At 49.1% G+C, this 19562-nt stretch overlaps 1 protein-coding gene across 2 annotated transcripts in view; it reads left to right on the top strand.

Annotated features, from left to right (window-relative positions):
• HID1 (HID1 domain containing) overlaps positions 1 to 19562 on the top strand; it is a 47237-nt gene that overhangs the window by 15054 nt on the left and 12621 nt on the right. Inside the window, exons 3-13 of one of the 2 annotated variants that reach the window (XM_077834006.1) lie at positions 2659 to 2829; positions 4101 to 4139; positions 6323 to 6436; positions 11848 to 11954; positions 12972 to 13088; positions 14839 to 15061; positions 15807 to 15863; positions 15972 to 16112; positions 17090 to 17180; positions 17744 to 17895; positions 19351 to 19429. In XM_077834006.1, coding sequence (XP_077690132.1) covers positions 2659 to 2829; positions 4101 to 4139; positions 6323 to 6436; positions 11848 to 11954; positions 12972 to 13088; positions 14839 to 15061; positions 15807 to 15863; positions 15972 to 16112; positions 17090 to 17180; positions 17744 to 17895; positions 19351 to 19429 — 1291 coding nt within the window. The remainder of the gene's footprint in view (positions 1 to 2658; positions 2830 to 4100; positions 4140 to 6322; positions 6437 to 11847; positions 11955 to 12971; positions 13089 to 14838; positions 15062 to 15806; positions 15864 to 15971; positions 16113 to 17089; positions 17181 to 17743; positions 17896 to 19350; positions 19430 to 19562) is intronic. The other variant, XM_077834007.1, reaches the window with a different exon arrangement.

Raw genomic sequence — 19562 nt, 5'->3', positions numbered from 1 at the left:
CTCCACCCCCCCCACAAATTCACTCTCCTGCTGGTGATAGCCCATCCAAAGTGACAACTCTTTACACAATGTGCATGATAATCAAGTTAGGCCATTTCCTGCACAAATCCAGGTTCTCACTTTTTGGAGGCGGGTGAGGGAGTGAGAGAACCTGGATTTGTGCAGGAAATGGCCTAACTTGATTATCATGCACATTGTGTAAAGAGTTGTCACTTTGGATGGGCTATCACCAGCAGGAGAGTGAATTTGTGGGGGGGGGTGGAGGGTGAGAAAACCTGGATTTGTGCTGGAAATGGCCTAACCTGATGATTACTTTAGATAAGCTATTACCAGCAGGACAGTGGGGTGGGAGGAGGTATTGTTTCATATTCTCTGTGTATATATAAAGTCTGCTGCAGTTTCCACGGTATGCATCTGATGAAGTGAGCTGTAGCTCACGAAAGCTCATGCTCAGATAAATTGGTTAGTCTCTGAGGTGCCACAAGTACTCCTTTTCTTTTTGGGATCCTGTAGTTTGACCTTCTGCATAACACAGACCATAGAGGCCTTCCCTGAATCAATTCCTGTTTGAATTAGAGCAGATCTTTTATAAAACATCCAGGCTGGATTTGAAAATTGTCTGCTTTGATTGCAAATGACTTTTTTTGTTTTGAAATTTTAGTTAATTTACACTAAAAATTCAAAAATAATAATAAGGTCAAAATTGATATGAAATATTTTGAATGACCCAGAGTGAATTTTTTTTTCTTCATTTTTCCCGCCCAAGATTTTGAATTTTCCCATCCCAAAACGGGACAACAAATCTTGAAATACCAAATTCTTGCTGGACGGGAAAACCGTTTCCCACGCAGCTCCGATTAGCGCTTCCCTTGATGCTTTTCTGTCGCCCTTGCCCTCTTGCTGTCTGCAACACAAGGGACATCTATTCATATTTCTTTCCGTGCCAGAGCTTGTCAATTGTAAAGCCAGTAGGATATGGCTGGCTGCTGCTGCTTGGGGAATAGTCTGGTCAGCAAGACTTAGCCTGTCTAGCCAGGCCTTGGCACTAATAATGCTTCAAGTTCTTGCTGCACTATGGTTTGCACCATGTGAACAACAAGCGTGTTCAGAAATAATTGAGTGCAGATCTAGCAGAGCAGCGCTCGGCAGCCATTTTCCACCATGGCTGTTACTAGCATGGTTTCCTTTTCTAGTGTAGACAGACTATAGACTTCTGAGAGAACCATGCTGTGCATTTGTCACCACACTTTGTTCCCCACAAAGCAACTCTATGGTCTTCTACCCAACAGAGGCTAATGTGCTGGGAGACCTGGTTCTAACATGGTTGTCCCTCCGGATGGTTAAAGGATGGTTAGCTCTTGTGATGTAAATGGGAGCTAAGTGCATTATTTTAACCACGTTGCTGATCTATGCAACAGCGTGGATGTGGGTAGGGATAAAGCACAATTTGGGACTTCGGTTTAGTCCTGCGAGGTGGAGCCTGTCTTACGTGTGGTGTTAATGGATTTTGTAACACTGTTGTTCCTTTGGTTTAGATGGGGCTATGGCACAATTGTAATGTCCTTTGCAGCTGTGTTTGGTGCAGACTAGGGTTGTGTTACAACATACTGAGCTGTAACTGTACCTGGCAATAGATTCAAACGCAGTCCCAAGGCAGAGCACAGCCAGGCCCCAGGTAGCACAAATATGTCTGTTAAGGCAGTGGTGCAAACTGACAAAGTCAATGAACCAGAGTTGTCGCTGGGAACCTCAGCAGAGAGGCACAGCCTGTGAATTAAAACCAACAAGTCAAATCCTGAGTAAATGTCCCTGGCTTTCATGCTGAGAGGGGAGGGGGAGGACCAGGACAGGAGACCCTAGGAGGGAAAAAGAGCTTCACCTTCTGTCATGAAAATAAAGTGGTTTGCCTTCAGCCTCAGTAAGCTGCAGTGGCTGTTTGGCAAGACAAGTGTCCCCATCCCAAAAAACCAGCAGTGCAGTGTGACTGACCCCAATTTCCCTGTCATCGGTGGCCTCAGCAGAGAAGCCAAGCACTGGATGGCCCTGGGAATTGAACCCCCCCTCTTAGCCTAGAGGTGGGCTCCCTGGGTCAGTGCTAAAGCACATGGAGAGCATGGGGGGAGCTTGGGCTGCTTGGCCACTGGCCAGGCTGCCCTTGTCCTGTAGATACCAGAGAACTTTCAGTCTACAGGGTTTTCAATCCAGCACCATCTACCAGTGCTAAATTCACTTCTTCTGGGAGAGGGCAGAGGAGGCGGGAGGCTCTGTTTTGGAGAGCTACACTTTCCAATTGGCGTATTCTAAGAAAGTGACTTCTTAGCATACAAGCTTTTGGGGGCTAGCACAGCATCTGGGCTATGGCTGGGGCTTCCAGGTGCTATGTCAATACACATAATTAGTAATAACAACAGGCATTCTCTTGGCTTCCACATCTCGCGCAAGGAGAGATGCCTGCTGCGATCATAGGAGCGTTTAGAATAATTGTACATTTCTGCTGCTCGTTTCTAACTGCAGCATAGAGAGAGATTTTCCCCAGAGGAACCATAGCGAGCCCTTGGGAAGTGGAACCAAATGCTGTTCATAATTCTGTGGCAGTGGGGCCTGTGTGTCCGCAAACCATACAACTCCAGATTAATGCCTTTGTTTTGTTGCCATCAGGCGGTAGAGAAGCTGGTTCAGGGAGCGGAGAGCGGCTGCCACTCGGAGAAGGAGAAGCAAATTATACTGAACTGCAGCCGGCTCCTCACCCGCATCCTGCCCTATATCTTCGAGGACCCTGACTGGAGAGGCTTCTTCTGGTCCACTGTCCCTGGGGCCGGCCGTGGTGGGGTCTGTATCTACTGGGTTAGACAGTTCTTCTTTGGGAGGGTGGGAGGGAGAAGCTGCAGGAGGCAGAGAGCTGCAGGAGGTAGGCCCAACATTAATCAGCTGGGAACAACCTTGTTTCAGTGGGTTCAAACTTTGTGGGAAGGCTTGTAATGGAGTAAGGGATAGGATGTAGCCTTGAAACATAAACGTGCTGATGACAAAGCCCCTTCTTCCCCCTCACCCCTCAGCAACCGGAAGCTTTGCGCTAGCTGCCTCTATCCTGAGCATGCTGGGGTGGACTGAAATTAACAACACAGCCCATCTATAGCACCAGTTTTATTGCCTTCCTTCCCTTCTCAGCTATGTTTGTTTAGCGTAGGCTGATGGGTTTATTGGAGCATTTCAGTCACTTGGGTGTAGCTATGAGTAAAGGCTTGTTCATACAAGAAAGTTGCTCTGATGTAACCTAATTTGTCAATTTAAACTGATATAGCTACACAGGTGCAAAAGGCTGTGTGGACCTTCTTATTTCACCTGAAGAGAGGCTTCTTTGGTTTAGCTTAAGTGGATTGGAAACAGGCTCAATTAAAATGGACATATGCCACTCTTAAATCAAAATAAGAGCGTCCCAGACCTTTTGCGCCTTTTGCAGAGGCTTAACTATATTGTGTTAAAAGCAGATTCCAGTTTTACCAGTGCAACTTAATTGTGTAGAGAAGCCATAAGAGACATGGTCAGTGGCCCATTCATGAACTGAGCTTTTCAGTTTTAAGCTGGGGGTATGGTCTAGTTGTTGGAACCAAGGACTGAGAACTGGATCCTAGCTTCTATTTCTGGCTCTGCCACTGACTTGTTGTGGAACCTTAGGCAAGTCACTTAACCTCCTGGTATGCCTCTGTTTGTCCCTATCTGTAATATAGGAATAATAACGTTTCCCTTCATCACAGGGGGAGTTGAGGTAGAATGTTTATGAAGCACTTTGGGATCCTTGGCTGAAGTGCAAAGTATCATTATTACTGTGAATATTGACATGTCAGGAGGGGAGCAGTTACTGTGCCTTGCCCACTTGCTGGTACAGCAGCCGGGTCTTAACGTACCAGAAGCACTGTCCTTGCAGACTCTGCATCTGCAGACTGGTCCTTTTGTGTTCAGCTGCTCCCACCATAAGCTGAGTAGTTCTACAGTGCTTTTCGTTGAGGTTTAACAGAGGTTGGCAAGGGTGGGGGCAGTATTGGTGCAGTCAAATCCTTGCGCTATCTCAGCCTGTCCCTTCTAATCTTTTTTGCCTATAGCAACTTCAATGGGAAGATCTGGGCAGCAGGAGGAGGCAGGTTTGATGCCCTTTTTCTCTGCTGTGGGTTTGGGCAGGTGTCTGGGGACCCAGTTTCCCCTGTGGGGGCCTGAGTCTGTGTGTGCTGGGTGATTAGATTTGCTTTGGGAAGGACAACACAATGTGCTGTGTGTGGGGATACAGCCAGGCCATTGTTAGGAACTGAATTTGCACTTTATTCAGCAGCTGCCTGGGCCAGCAGTGATTGACCCTAAGCATTCTGGCTTCTTGCGGGCGGAGGAGAGGTATAGCTAGGACTGACTGTGCGGTTGACCTTCTCCTGGCCCATTTGTCCTGTGCTCGTGCCTCATGCATACTCTGTTTGGGCCCCTCCGATGAATCAGGGCCCCTCAATGGTGAATGAACTAACACTGTAGTTTTAGCAGTTCAAACCAATCCAATCTTACCTCGCAGCAGCTGAATAAGGCTGGCCATAGCGTGAGGCAGGAGATCCGTATTCAAGGCCGGCCTGGGATACCGTGGGGAAGCCAGCAATTTGATCCAGTAGTGATACCTCATCTCCACTTCACCCACTAATTTGGGAACAGCCCCGATGCACTTCGAAGGGCGGCTCCATCCTCTCAACTGGGGTGGGGAAGAGGAGTTGCTGGGATGCTTGGCCTATTACCAGACAGGACAGAAATGAACATGTCCCCCACCTTTTCGTTGAGGTGAAGGTCACCAACGTGGGTGAAGAAAGCCCCTTTACCGGGAGGACAGACTTGCCTCCTGGAAGGGGCTGTGGTCTGTGTGTGGCTGAGGTCGAAGGGGTGGCAGATGTCAGTTTTTGGATGAGGAAGTGGATGGTAGACCCCAGTTTGCTGGGGTTGTGAGTGGAAGTAGGGAAGATCCCCAGATGAAAGTTCTGGGGGTTGCGGGGAGGGGAGGGGATGGGGAAGGAGGAAGACCACAGTTTTGTGGAAGTGATAAGAGACCCCTGGAAATCTCTTTGGGAGCCAGGGACCTTCCCCAGCTTCCAGGGTGGGTGGGACCTACTGGCTTGTTCTATTTTGTCTGAATCACGGCTGCCTGCAGGGCAGATACTCCCAGTGGGGAGATGATTTGTCCGGAAGCCCAGGCTGAGGTGATGCAGATCATCCTTTTTATATCCCTTTTGAGTTCCAGGCTCCTCTGTTTCATTTCTGATTTCAAAGCCGGAATAGAAGCGTCTCTGCTGATTGCTGGCTCCCCACCCCCGGCCTTGTTCCTGCATCTGGGATCCTGTTATTGGCCTCCCCAATGTCGCATTAAAAGACGTCAGTGCAGTGCAGGCTATTATCTCCCTTCGGCTTGCCTGCTGTTATTTAAGGGCTTTGTGTGCGCACTGACGGGGCCTGGCTGTCACCGATAAGCTGCCGTTGCGCCTCGCCCCCTCCTGGCAGAAGCCTGGATTTAGTCGTACTGGGGAAGACATGACATCCAGGATGCTCTTTGAATGGCAGGGCTGGCGGCTTACTGGAGACGTTCCCCTGGCAACGGCAGCAGAGGAGTAACCACGTGTGATGCTAGCAGCCGTCTCTGGATAGGCGGAGGTTTGCTTTGAATGCCAGAGAGAGCAAAATCCACTCTGCAGGCAGCTGCTCGCTGTGCCATGGCTGACTGAGACGTCCCCCCCGTCTCCATAGCAGCCCCTCAGTTCTGTTGCCTGCTAGGTGACTCCAATCCCTGCGCCACATTGTACATGATCTGATCACCCGCCTGGTCATGGTGGGGCGACTCCTTGCTCCCCTAACAGCTGTGGTCCCTCTTCTAGGTAAATGGTTCCCTTTCCTCCAGCATCTGTATTAATTGGAGCATCCCAAGCAGACGAATAGCTCTCTGATGACTTCTTGTAACCCCCAACAAAGCCCGAAGAGGCAACTTCACGTCCCCCCTACATCTGTAGGCCTTGAGTCCTTCTCCTTCCCTCAGCTGTTTGATTGGCCCATCCTCACTGAAACTGCTCCCTCTCCGACTACATCTGCCATCTGCCTGCTCTCAGGGATGGCTTCTCACTCCTCCCTACCATACCTTCCCAACGGGTGGGTTGCCTACCTCTCCATTTTCTCCCCTCCTCCCCATCTCTCTTTCCTGCCTGCTCTTGGGGAAAATCCTCCTTCCCCTGCTGCCATGTTATATTAATATTACTGTGCACTGACTCTCAAGCTTGGGCTGAGAATATTCTACCGTATTTATCATTTTCAGGGAGATGAAGAGGATGAAAATGCCCGGCCCCTGGCTGAGTCATTGCTCCTGGCAATTGCAGATCTGCTCTTCTGTCCAGATTTCACTGTCCAGAGCCACCGGAAGAGCACTGTGGTAAGCTGGGGGATCTGCTATTTAGCTCCAGGTAGCTGAGCAGGGGGCCTGGCTTTGATTCAGTTTCTAATAAGGCAGCCATCTTTTCTCTATACCAGTCCAAATTAGGTTTCCTTCCTGTCCACCTGGGTAAAGTTGGACAGCCCTTCCCTTGCACACGGTGGGTATGAGCTGATGGGATGCAGAGGAAAGGTGCCAAGCTGAAGATCACCCAGTTAAAATTGAGACAGAAGGGATCCTGAGAAATGAGGAAAGGGTTCTTAACTAGGCATATCGACCTGGTTACTCTGTGAGGGATGCAGGACAGAATGCCAGTGCGCTGGTATATAACAGGGATGAATTGCGAAACATGCTGCTCAGTAAAGAGCTCTCAGGAAAACCTAACTGATTTATTGCCCTGTGGCCAGTGGACGTGTTGGTTTGAAATAAGTCTACCCTGGGCAGCATTGTACTGTTAAACAAGAGGAGCTCACACATGACATTGGTGGGAGCCATATAAGAACTTAGATCATGGAGCAACAGCAGTGATACAACTGAGCTAGGCCTGAGGTTGAGGCTGAAATCCACAAAAAGTCGGAGCAGTCTCCAAATTGGTGAGCAACATCTGGAGCTAAGGGGGGATTGTGTTACAAAATCTGAATAGAATTGGATAAGGAGTTCCTGATTCTGCCAACCTAAAAATAGAAATGCTCACCGAGAGGGCCAAATGTCTTCTCGTATCTTTGCCACTTTGTAACAAAAATCCCTCTGAAACGTAAAAGGGCATTTCCTAGGCTTCCCTAGCTGAGATCTAGTGAGCAGCCCCACATTTCTGAAGTTGAAATCTGATTTCAAAAGCGACTCCCTTCTTAACTTAGTATTTCCTGGGTTTCTAACGTTTAAAGTGTTATTTGAACTGTAACATTCTTGAAAGGCCACTGATCTGTGCCTGCAACCTTCATTCCACCTCCACAATGTGTTCTGTGTGGCAATAACGCTACTGACCTTTGTTGTAAAGCACTTCGACATCTAAAGATGAAAAGCTTTATATAAGAGCTAAGGATGATTATTGTTATGTTACCCAGTTGAGGCCATTAGGACTGTGACGTTCAAACTTTGCCCCATTGATGTCGGCATTGTCCATCTTGTCAGGAGGCAAATGAATGGAACAAATTGCAGATGCTGTTATCTTTGATACAGATGAGAGAGCCTGTGGAGATTATTGTTTCATTTGCTAATGTTTGTACAGTGCTTTGAAAACATAAACCACTACATAAGTACTGAGCATTACAAAGCCAGCCTTGCAGTGTGCAGGCATGATCCAAGCAACCTTCATAAATCACATGTAATGCTCCATCCTAATTCAACCATCTCTACCATTAAGATGGAGTCTTACAACCTGGACCTGGAGAATCCATGGACCCTACTGCCATGTTAAAGGGGGATGCAGTTGTAGCTGTGAATTCAGAGCTACCTCTGAAGTAGGATATCAAGGAAAACCAAGACCAAAACTGTATGAGATTGCCTGGATTGAAAGGGCTCGTGTGTCACTTGCTAAGTCATCCTGAAGGGTCTCAGGCTGTTCTGCATAGCTGTAGGCAGCAGAATGGTGCACCACTATGATATGACCTTGCTGTGACTAATGGTGGAGCTGCCATCTCTGTCCTTCTGCAGTGCTCAGCACTCGCTCCATGGTGTCCATTTGTTGTAAAGGGGGCATTGATTAAAACAACCCCTCATGATAACTTAAAAGATCAACCTGGTGTTGTCCCAGACTAGGAGTCAGCTAGAAGCCACTGCTAAGCTTCCCAGAGATGGGAATTAATGGAACTGTATATTTCCATGTGGACAAATTACAGTGCTGGGTGGTTCAGTTCTTTGGCATCAGTAACATTTTTTGTAATCTCATTTTCATGGTTCAACTTCTAAAATCAGACTAACCTATGAAATTCCAAATGATCCTGCCAGGCCCCTCTGGAATTGGAGGTAAATATGAGGCTGAAATAAGGGACTCCTGAGTGGAATGTGAGGTACTGGAGTAGTAAAAGCAGCTGGAACCTTGGTGCTATACACTTCCACATGTGGAGCCTGATTTTCAAAGGTGCTAGACACCAGAAGGTACCACTGATTTTCACTGGAGTTGGGTGTACTCAGAATCTCTTAGAATTAGGCCCTTGGCTCGGAGGCCAATGTTAGACACTGTTGTAATTAGTTGGTCTTAATTTAATTAATTTAATCCCTTAATTTAATTTAAACCTTTTCCACGCTTCCTAGATCACAAAAGGTGTTATTGCATCATATCTGCCTGGCTTGGTTTGTGCTCACATACTAGATCTTGCTAAGATCCTGTTCCTTCCCCCATTAGACTAGATACGGCAGTCAGTTCATTTTCTGGGTCAGTGTCAGTGGAGTGATGAGATTCAAGAGTCTTGATTTTCTAAGAAGCCCTACTCTGAAAAGGGAGGAATTGACTTGCATATCTCTTCATTTTGCCTTGAAGGAGCACCTGAGCAGCTTGTTGCCTCTGTCATGCAGCTGGAGGTATCTAATGTTGGCTTTTTGAGGAAATATCAGTGCAGTCTAGTAAGGTATAGAACAAATTCTCGTGCTCTTGGTCTCTGGATTCAGTACTGCCTGAATGGAGGAATGATGATCTTGTGCCTAAGGCCTGGGCTACACTGCGGGGGAGGGGGTTTCGAACTAAGGCCACGTCTACACTACCCGCCAGATCGGCGGGTAGTGATCGATCTATTGGGGATCAATTTATCTCGTCTAGTGTAGACGCGATAAATCGATCCCCAATCGCTCTGCTGTCGACTCCAGAACTCCACCACTGCAAGAGGCGGAAGCGGAGTCGACGGGGGAGCAGTGGCCGTCGATCCCGCGCCGCGAGGACGCGAAGTAAGTGATTCTAGGTCGATCTAAGGTACGTCCACTTCAGCTACGCTATTCTCGTAGCCGAAGTTGCGTATCTTAGATCGATCCCCACCTCCAGTGTAGACCAGGCCTAAGATACGCAACTTCAGCTATTCTATTCGCGTAGCTGAAGTCAAAATATCTTAGTTCGACTTACCTGGCCGTCCTCATGGCGGCGAGTTGACCCGCGGCAGCTCCCCCGTCGACTCTGCTTACTCCTTCTGCTGAGGTGGAGTACAGGCATCGATTTATCTCGTCTAGACAAGACGCAATAAATCGATCCCCCGGTCCGGCGGGTAGTGAAGACGTACCCTTTGATGATATAGGTCTGGGAGACAGGGACCTTGGTTCTAGTCCTGGCTCTGCCACAGACCCTTGGACACATCACTCACCCAGATCCACAGCTGGTGTACATCAGCAAAACTCCATTGAAATCAGTGGACCTGCACTCATTTACAGCAGCTGAAGATCCAGGCTTTGTCTGTAAAGTAGGGATAATGTCTATGCCACAGAGGAGCTATAAATTACTGGATGTCTGTAAAGTGTGCTGAGGTCCTCGCGTGGAAGGTGCTATAGAAGACTGTGCAATATTGTGTGTCTGCTTCTGCTTGACACTGTGGATGCAGAGGGATAACAGCACTGATCTTCTGCACTCTGGCTGTCTGCATGTTCAGGGGTTAACTCCTGAATTCTCTGCAGATCCATCTTGGAAGTTTTCAGAGTAAGAAAACTCTAAAATTACTAACCTTCCCCCCTTCTCACTGGGTAACAAAGAAAGCCTGTGGCATGAAGGAGGAAATAGACTTCAAGCTGCAAGCCAAGTATGTGTGATGATGCAGGAAGTTTCTCTCCTACCTGATTGGCCTGTGATGCCATCACTGAGATCAGAGCTGAGTTGCCTGGTACAGGCTGGGTGAAGAGTAGCAATAGCCGGGTGGTCTGATATAGCCGGGTGAGTACCAGCTGGAATGGCTGGCACTACCCCATTGTTACAGATCAACCCCTCCAGAAAATGCAGTCATCCTGGCAAACAAACACTCTTCCATTGTTCCCTCAAGAGTGGAGAACTTTAGTATCTTGTTCCTTTCACCGGCATGTGTTACAAACCGGGGACAGCATTAACCCAGTGTTAGCACAACTGCAGGGCTCTTTCATTGGGATTGTAACTCAAGTGAGTAGAAGGAGCCTGTCAAGACTCAGCTCCCTCTTCATAAAGTTGTATTGTCGTAGCAAATGTGCTGCAAGCCCGATGGCCTGGCCTTCAGAGCACCTACAGCTTCCATGAAATTCAAAGGGGTGTATTGGTGCTCTTCATCTTTGGAAGTCAGATCTTGGGCTACTCTGTTTTTGTTTTAGCCTCTCCCGTGTTGAATATTTTTTCTAAAAACTGCAGTATTTATACCAGGCCCTGCCTGTAAATATAGCAATGTGGAACCCTCCTTTAAAAATATACAGATGAAGGAGCATCAGCATCACATCAGACTAAGGTGTATTTGATGACTGCAAAATTCACTGGGAGATGGGGGTTTCCAAAGAACCCATGACTTGCACTTCGTGCTCTACAATAACGACAGTAATGGGGCAATAATATCACTTAAAACATCCCAAAATGTTAAGCAGCAAACAGTGTAGCATGGACTCAGATGAATAGGCAGAAGCTTGAAATAACCCCTGGGGTTTAGGTCCCCACTGGGGCTAAGTAGGGGGAGAATTCTTTATGGCTGGTTGGTTGTCTGTGTGGCCTCTCTCACTGCATATGGCTCCTGTGCTCAACTCCCCAACTGACTGCAGTTTAATCATCAGAGGGCAGGGATGGAATTCTCTCTCTCTCATTCACACGCACACGAGATTGTATGTGCAGGGGATCTCAGGGGAGCTCATGGCTGTTGCAGTCCCAGCAGGAGTTGTTGTGAGGGGTCATGCAGGAATCCCGGCAGCAAGTGAGTTCCAGTCTCTGTCAGCAGGAGGCACTGAAGGGGTAGTACAGGAGCCGTGGCGGCACGGGGAGCTTGCAGTTGCTCCAGTCCCAGCAGGAGCAGGTGTCTGTGCGCTAGCTTTGTGGGAGCTCGTGGTTGGGAATGAAGGGATGGTGCTGTGATTGCACTTGAACCTCTCCTTACGGAGAGCAGTCCTGGAGGTGTGGGGGAGAAGGTTGCATAATGGATCACTTGTTGATTACCTGTTCTGTTCATTTCCTCTGAAGCACCTGGCATTGGCCACTGTCAGAAGACAGGATGCTGGGATAGATGGACCTTTGGTCTAACTCAGTATGGCCGTTCTTATGGGAATCCAGGGTAATTGGAAGCTGGACTGTGTACCGTTTGGGGGGGGGGGGCGTAGGGGCGAGAGTGTGTTGGGGAGGGGAGGGGATAATACATCAGACAATTAAGAGTAAAGTATTATTTTGACTCATTAGCATCATGGCTCCCCCATTGTGGGCATCTTACAGCATTCCCCAGTGGGCTGTTGACTCAAGCCTCTGCATGCTGGAGCTCTGACCTCTCTCCTCTCCACAGGACACGGCGGAGGATATCCACTCTATTGACAGCTGTGAGTACATCTGGGAGGCTGGGGTGGGCTTTGCTCACTCCCCCCAGCCCAACTACAACCATGATTTAAACCGGTAAGACAGTCCAGAGGTGCAGGGCAGTGTGCTAAGTGTGTGTGTGGTGTGGCCCTGATGGAGATTTTCATGGAGCTGGGATCTGCTCTTCCACTTCCCCAGGTGTCCAAGGTTGTCATTTGCTATAAGCAAGTGGGGCCTTTGTCCCACCAGAGCTCAGTTTGCCCATGCCCTAGACTTTTCATAAGTTTATGTCTTCCACTCCCCCCACCACTCTCCTCTGGGACTCTACAGGATATGATGTAATCACATACAATTTTCTATATGGTGACACAACTTTGCCCGCCCACTTTGTTTGAAATGAAGCCCCTGCCAGTATCTGTGACTCCTGCATGGGTTTGCTCCTTGTTTTGGGGATGCATCTCTTTATTGCTACCTATTATACCAACAGAACTTGCAGTACAGAGCAGGGAAGTACCTAACGGCTGCAAAATACGCTGCCATGTTGGGCTTGCAAGCTCAGATCCTGGGCTCCCCATTGCAGTAGGCGCTGGGAGTGCAGCAGAGGTAATGCACCTGCTTCCTCCTGTTGGGGGAGGAGTGGGAGGATCATCTTGCATCACTCTGGTTTCCCATTCAACCCCCTACCTCCCACAGCCTGGGTAGCATGGCATGGCTTCGATAGGCCCCGAAGGGAGCCACATTCAGCCTCTGCTGACTGGAATGTGGGGCCTTTGCAGGGAGGGGCTGCTGAGTGGCATAAGGCTGTTGAGGGAAGTTGGTGGGGATGCATGGAGGGCAGGGGCAGGTTCTGTTCTGTGCGGTGGGGGTGGTTACCTGGATTCCAGCGTGTTAGCTGCTGGATGGCCCAATTCGCCGCAGACCCACCGAGAAGGGTTCTGTGTTGCTGAGGATGAGACTCCTTGAAGTGTCTGTTGCTGGTGAGAATGGTAGTTGTGTGTCTGGGGTCTTAAAAGGATGTTTCCAGCTGGCTTGAAAATAGCTGTCCAAGGATGTAACTGAGGACTCTTTACCCAAAGGACTCCAGGACTCGTCTTCCTGCTTTTCTTCTTTCAGGACAGAGCTGCTGAAACTCCTGCTGACGTGTTTCTCAGAGGCCATGTACCTCCCCCCCTCCTCAGACAGCAGCAATGCCAATCCCTGGGTGCAGTTCTTTTGCTCCACAGAGAACAGGTGAGAGGGACAGAGGGCAGGTAGCAGATGTTTTGGAGTGGGGGAAGGGGATGAGTTCTGCTCCTGGCTCATCTCCCCAATACACAGGATAGTTTATGAAGCACAGCAAGCTTAGAATTTGTTCCCCTGGGCTGGGCAGATGGTGGCTGTTTTCATGGTACATCCTCGTCATGTGACTCTCTCTCCTACCTCCTTCTCCATACTTGGCCCACTTTGTCTACCTGACACACAGTCGCCAGTGTGAGTTAGGTCAGTATTATCCCTGGGTTACAAGTGGAGAAACTGAGGCACAGAGAGGTGATGTGCCTTGCCCCAGACCCTGGAGGGAGTCTGTTGCAGAGCTGAGTGGGTAGGACTCAAGCATCCTTGGTTCTCAAGCCTGTCTCCAATGAGTAGGCTGTCCTTTTCCCTGCCTTGGTTTCCCACTTCCCCTCTTTGTTAAAATGGGCACCTTGTTAGTTGTAATGAGTATAGTGCCTGGTTTGCTGCATTTCGTTATAGGGGAATGCTGCCCCCTACTGGCTGAGCAATGAATCTCCAGTGTGACTATCAGTCTGCAAAATGACAGTTGGCTGTTTGAAGCTACATTTCACAGGCCTGAGGAGTCCAGCTTCATCCCTCTGTCTCGAGTGCTTCAAGAGTCCTGCCATCTTTCTTATGTTTTGTGTGTGTGTTACTTTAATTAGAGAAGGGAGCTGCATTGACAGCCATGGAGGCTGAAGTCCTTTACTGAGTCACAGAACAGGCAACCCCCCCCAGGCAGGATCACCACAAATGTCCACCATCCAACACCAGAGCCGTGACCTGGGAGGCTAGGAATCAGACTGGAGATCAGTTTCCGTGGCCCATTCAATCCTCAGCCTCTGCTGAAATTGACAACCCATTTGTCAAATGGGGGGTGATTTTTGTGATGTACACACTTGTCCCTGGGAACTAGACTGAGACCTTCAAACTCATTCCACATAGGCCTCCAAACAGCCGCCAGTAACACCTTCTTATTTGCTGTGGACTTGAGCTGCATTTGAGCCAATAACCCGCTGTAGAGGCGAAAGGCTCAATAGCTCATTGCCAGATCAGGATGGCCCCCATGTCCTGTATGGTAAGGACTTCAACTGAAAGCCTGCTCTGTCTGTGAGGCCCATATTCATAGAATATCAGGGTTGGAAGGGACCTCAGGAGGTCATCTAGTCCAACCCCCTGCTCAAAGCAGGACCAATCTCCAGTTTTTGCCCTGGATCCCTAAATGGCCCCCTCAGGGATTGAACTCACAGCCCTGGGTTTAGCAGGCCAATGCTCAAACCACTGAGCTATCCCTGCCCCCCCGCCCCATGTATACACTGTTATTAAGTGACTCCTCCCCCGCCCCACACACCTGGGTATGACTGTGTAGATTCTCAAGCTAAGCTGCTGGTTGTGCTCCACATAGGAAGCCTGCTTCCTTTTGGAAGGGCATTGATTAGGGTATTGAGTGTGCAGGGTAAGTACCTCCTGCGGCCTCTCTCTGAGGCTATGTCTACAGTGGCACTGCTGTAGCGCTTCTGGTGAAGACACTCTCCCGTCGGCTTAATAACTCCGGCCTCTGCGAGAGGCAGTAGCTGTGTCGGCGGGGGAAGCTCTCCCACTGACATAGCGCTGTCCACAGCTGTGCTTAGGTCGGTGTAATTTTCGTTGCTCAGGGGTGTGGCTCGTAAGTGATACTGAAGCGGTTTGTAGTGTAGACATAGCCTAAGTCTCTGGAGTTCTCTTGCAGGCACGCACTGCCGCTCTTCACCTCACTCTTGAATATCGTCTGTGCCTACGACCCAGTGGGTTATGGGATCCCTTACAACCACCTGCTCTTCTCTGACTACCGGGAGCCCCTCGTGGAGGAGGCGGCCCAGGTGCTGATAGTCACTTTGGACTATGACACCTCCACCAGCTCAAGCCCCTCAGTGGATGGCACCACTACCGGCACCGCCATGGATGACGTGGATGTAAGTTACACCAGGTTCCTCTCTCACCTTGCTCCCTGTCTCTAGTGTCTTTGCAGCAAATCTTTTTTCTAGGTCTTTCTGATGCTGCCTCCTCTCTACCAAGGGCTTCTCTAGACTCACACTTGTGTTTCGTCCCAGCTAGGACACTCTTTCTCATACCCTACAGTGCAGGTGTGTGGATGGGTAATGCTCGTGAGTGATGCCAGCAGCCTCAAGTCCCTTAAGGTTGCAGTCCTCTCTTTATATACAGCCCAGGCAGTACAGGTCTCCCCACGCTGACCCGAAGAGGCCCTCTTTAAGGCTACAGAGAAGTCCAGTCCCTCCCCACAACCCCGTTTGACCTTTTTGCTTTTCTCTGGGGCCAACTGAGGTGGGTTTTATGCTGTGGACACTTGTCTACAAGGGCCCAGTCTGACACAGTCCAACCTATTTCCCGTAGTCCACTAAACAGCATCAGGTGGTAATGACTTTGGTCACAGTGGCTGGTAGGTGAAAGTCCCTTATCCTGTTCCCAATCCCTTGAGCCATCCGGTCCCCTGGCATTTAGAAGTGGAAGTATTTGGGTCACTCACTGAGAAGCTGACAATGGGAGAGCTGATGCAGGTGTTGCTAGCCCATGGCTCCAGTTGTTGCTGGTGGTTTGGCTGGTGGTGATGGTGAGCATCCCCTTGCTGTGTGCTTACACTTGGCTTCCCAAGAAAATTCTGTTACTAATACGGAGTTCTTAAATTTTCTTTTAATGCAGCCTCCAGGGCCAGACAACCTGTTTGTGAATTATTTGTCCAGGATACACAGAGAGGAGGTAAGGAGTTCCTTCATTAAGACTCTTCTTGATTGATTTCCTGTATATTAGTCTAACCTGTGCCACCGCACATTGGTGTTTCTTTACTCTCTTGGTTGTGTGTCCCAGGACTTCCAGTTCATCCTCAAAGGGGTGGCACATCTGCTTTCGAACCCATTGGTCCAGACCTACCTGCCAAACTCAGCCAAGAAGATCCAATTCCATCAGGAGCTCCTTGTTCTCTTCTGGAAACTCTGCGACTTTAATAAGGTGAAGATAAACTAGCACTGTGTGGGGAGGGAGACAGACATCACGAGTCAGTGTTGGAACCAGGAGGTGGGGATAGGAATGGGAGAGGGGCTTGGTGACCTCGGAATACAGAGAGTTTCTGGGGAGCACCGAGCTTGTGCCCCAAGATGGGTCTTTTTAGACTAATGAAATTTCAAGCATTTAGAGGTGAGTATGTGATGTACGTGGTTGGTTGAGCTGGCCCCTGCTGACAGGGGTGATCACGTGACACAAGAAGCTCTGGCTGTTGCCAGGGGTGATTACATAAACCACAGAGCTCTGGCTGCATTGGCCCCTGCCCAGCAGTTAGTGGTGACTACATAAACCATGGAGCTCTAGCTGCGTTGGTCCCTGATGAGCAGGAAGACGTGAACATGTGACTTATGTCAGTCCCTCTGAGAGGTTAATGGTGATCTTGTGACAGATGGGCTCTGACTCCTCTGACCAAGGACTAGGGTGAAACCCAGAGCAGTGCGTGAAAAAATTCTAACAAGAATTTTAAAAGGATTAAATCCTCACGAGATGGAAGGGCTGGATTGCTCCCCCAGAAGCAGGACGCATGCAGGCCTGGATGGCTAGGCCTAGCAGAGAGGCTGCCCTGTTCCTTTCCTTTCTCATTACCTGCTGGCTGGGATCAGCGATTAAACAGTCACAGTCATATTTTAAAAAGCAGCCACTGATTTAGATGCCTCAGATTTTGGGTGCTCAGCTTGAGATACATAGAGCCTCCCAAAGGGACCTACAAATCCTCAGTCCCTCTGAAAATCAGGCCCTAGATAACTCAAACTAACAGCCACTTCTGGAAATGCAGGTCTGGGTGTCAGTCTCCTTTTTCTAGCTAGGATGTGAAAGCTTCTTTGACTGACTTGTCAGGGCTGATACCAGGACCTCCTACAGCACAGTTCCTGGAGAAAACAGAACCTGTCTGAGATCATCTTACCTCCTTCCCTCTCTTTCAGAAATTCCTCTTCTTCGTGCTGAAGAGCAGCGATGTGCTTGACATTCTGGTTCCAATCCTCTACTTTCTCAACGACGCCAGAGCAGATCAATGTAAGTTCTATATCCGCAGTTCCAAAGCCTTGCGCTGCAGATTCAACTCTGGAAGGGTGTCCCTGATCTGCTGGGGAGAGAGAGACAGACAGTGGATCCCACTTCTGCTCTCACCCACCCCCAGTAAAAAAGGAGTTTCTCCACTGAAATTACTATGGCGTAAGTGAGAGGAGGATGAGGGCAGGTGTCTGCAATTCAGAGACTTTAGGCCTCACACAGGAATTTCATGGAGGAAAAAATGAGTCCATGCGAATCCTTCGCTATCCTGGGGTCAACCTCAGAAATGTTCTGGACCCCAGGCCGCTGGAAGCAGGAGAGATTCGTTACCTTCCTCTTCCAGCTCCATTCCTGGAGGCAGCAGGAGTTTCTGCCAATAGGTTGTTTCCTTGCCTTCCTGTGCTACTGTGGGAGATGGAGATAGGGTCCTCCCATGCAGACCCCCTGTGTGGGCAGTTCTGTTACGTTGTGGTTTCTCCTTTGGTCTCGCTCTGTTTCTTTTCTCTTCTCCCTGCCCTTCCTTCTCCACTGGCCAGCTGGCTTCAGCATTGTGCTTCTTTCTGCAGCTCGAGTGGGATTGATGCACATCGGTGTCTTCATCCTATTGCTGCTCAGCGGGGAGCGTAACTTTGGCGTCCGCCTGAACAAGCCGTACTCTGTGCGAGTGCCCATGGACATCCCCGTCTTCACAGGGACGCACGCGGATCTTCTCATCATAGTGAGTATGGCTCTGGCTGGCACTGCCTGCCCCTGCTAGCTCCTGCTTCATCCAGCCACGCTTCACCAATCCCCTTCCTGCTTTTACCCTCTGAATGCTGGTACACCCTAGGCTGCCAGCCAGTGAGGAGCCGGAAAGACCTGGGTGCCTGTCACTGAAGCGTCTGGAGCATTAGTGGGATCCTTGCATCTCTTGCAAGGAGCATGAGAGGAGAGGTTTTGTTAGAGGATGGTTATTCCAAAGGGCAGGGTACTGGTGTGGAGGTGGACAGGTGTCCCAAAGAAGTGGTGGGGTGGGGTGGGGTTAGCACTGCTGGGGCAGAACTGGTCCTTAGGAAAGGGAAGGATGGTCTAGTGTTTTAAAACAAATGATCTGGAACAAGTCATTTGACCTCTCTGTGCCTCAGTTTCCCCAGCTGTAAAAATGGGGACAGTAATACCCACACCGCATTGGGCTGTTGCGAGGTTAAATTCACTCATTGATGTGTATGAGCCGCTGAAGTACTGCGGTGCTGAGCACCATAGAAATGCCTGTAAACAAAGCCCATGTACTCTGGCAGCTGGGCCTGAAATCAGCTGCAAAGCCCCATGGTTTCTGTTGTACTTTCTGTAGCAGCTTCAGGTAGAATTAAAAAATGGAGGCCTGTACTGAATGAAATATGAAAATGAATAACACAATCAGTAAAAAGAAAAGGAGTACTTGTGGCACCTTAGAGACTCAAGTACTCACCTTAGAGACACAAGTACTCCTTTTCTTTTTGCGAATACAGACTAACACGGCTGTTACTCTGAAACAATCAGTAAAGTGTCCCCTGTGCTTTTTATTTTATATTAAATTCAATGTATTTTATACTACATCTAAATTATCAGTGGGCTGCAGACTCTTGTGTTGACAGTGCATTACTGTAATGGAGTGGGGGGGGGGGCAAGATGAAGTTTCTCTCAGCTGAGGGGGCAGCTGAGGCTTTTGGCACCTGGGGAGGCATGGGAGTGAGTTTGAGATTGTGGGATAAGTGCATTAACTAGATGTTTCTGCTAAAATTGGCAGCGAAATTGTTAGCTCATATTGATGTTTAAATGCCATCACTGGGTTTCAGGGTTAACACCTTATTGAGATTAATAGGGCAGGTCACACCTCTCTTATTTTAGGTTGTCTCCAGACTTCAGGAAGATGGCACTGCATCAGCTTGCACTCAGTTTCTGTTTTTAATATGCCCTTAATCGTAAGGGCTGGAAAGCAGTCTGTATAAATGAAAGCTTAGACTCCTGGAGCACAAGTCTACTGCAAGAGCTGCATTCCATGCCTGTGTAATTGCAGAGTACACAGGCCCTGCCTAGGAATGAATGTTGTCAGGAAGCTATTAGCATGGGGGTGGGACTGGTATTTGTGGGGATAGTTATTTCAACAGTGCAGCTGTGCTGGCTCTCCCATTGCTCAAGTCCTTCCTTGCTGTAGGTCTTTCACAAGATCATAACCAGCGGGCACCAGCGGCTGCAGCCCCTCTTCGACTGTCTGCTCACCATCATCGTGAATGGTAAGCAGCCCCGACTCGGAGTAAAGCAGCCTCCGGGGGAGGGTCTGGGTTTTCCTGGTAATTTGAGTGTAGGAATCTAACTGTTGCCTAGGTTTGGTAGCATTGGCTGGTCCAGTTTAACTTGTAGTTAGCA

This window comes from Eretmochelys imbricata, chromosome 14 (assembly GCF_965152235.1).
Source record: "Eretmochelys imbricata isolate rEreImb1 chromosome 14, rEreImb1.hap1, whole genome shotgun sequence".
Lineage (NCBI taxonomy): Eukaryota > Metazoa > Chordata > Testudines > Cheloniidae > Eretmochelys > Eretmochelys imbricata.
The sequence above is the reverse complement of the archived record's forward strand: the minus strand, read 5'-3'. Positions and strand labels throughout refer to the sequence as shown.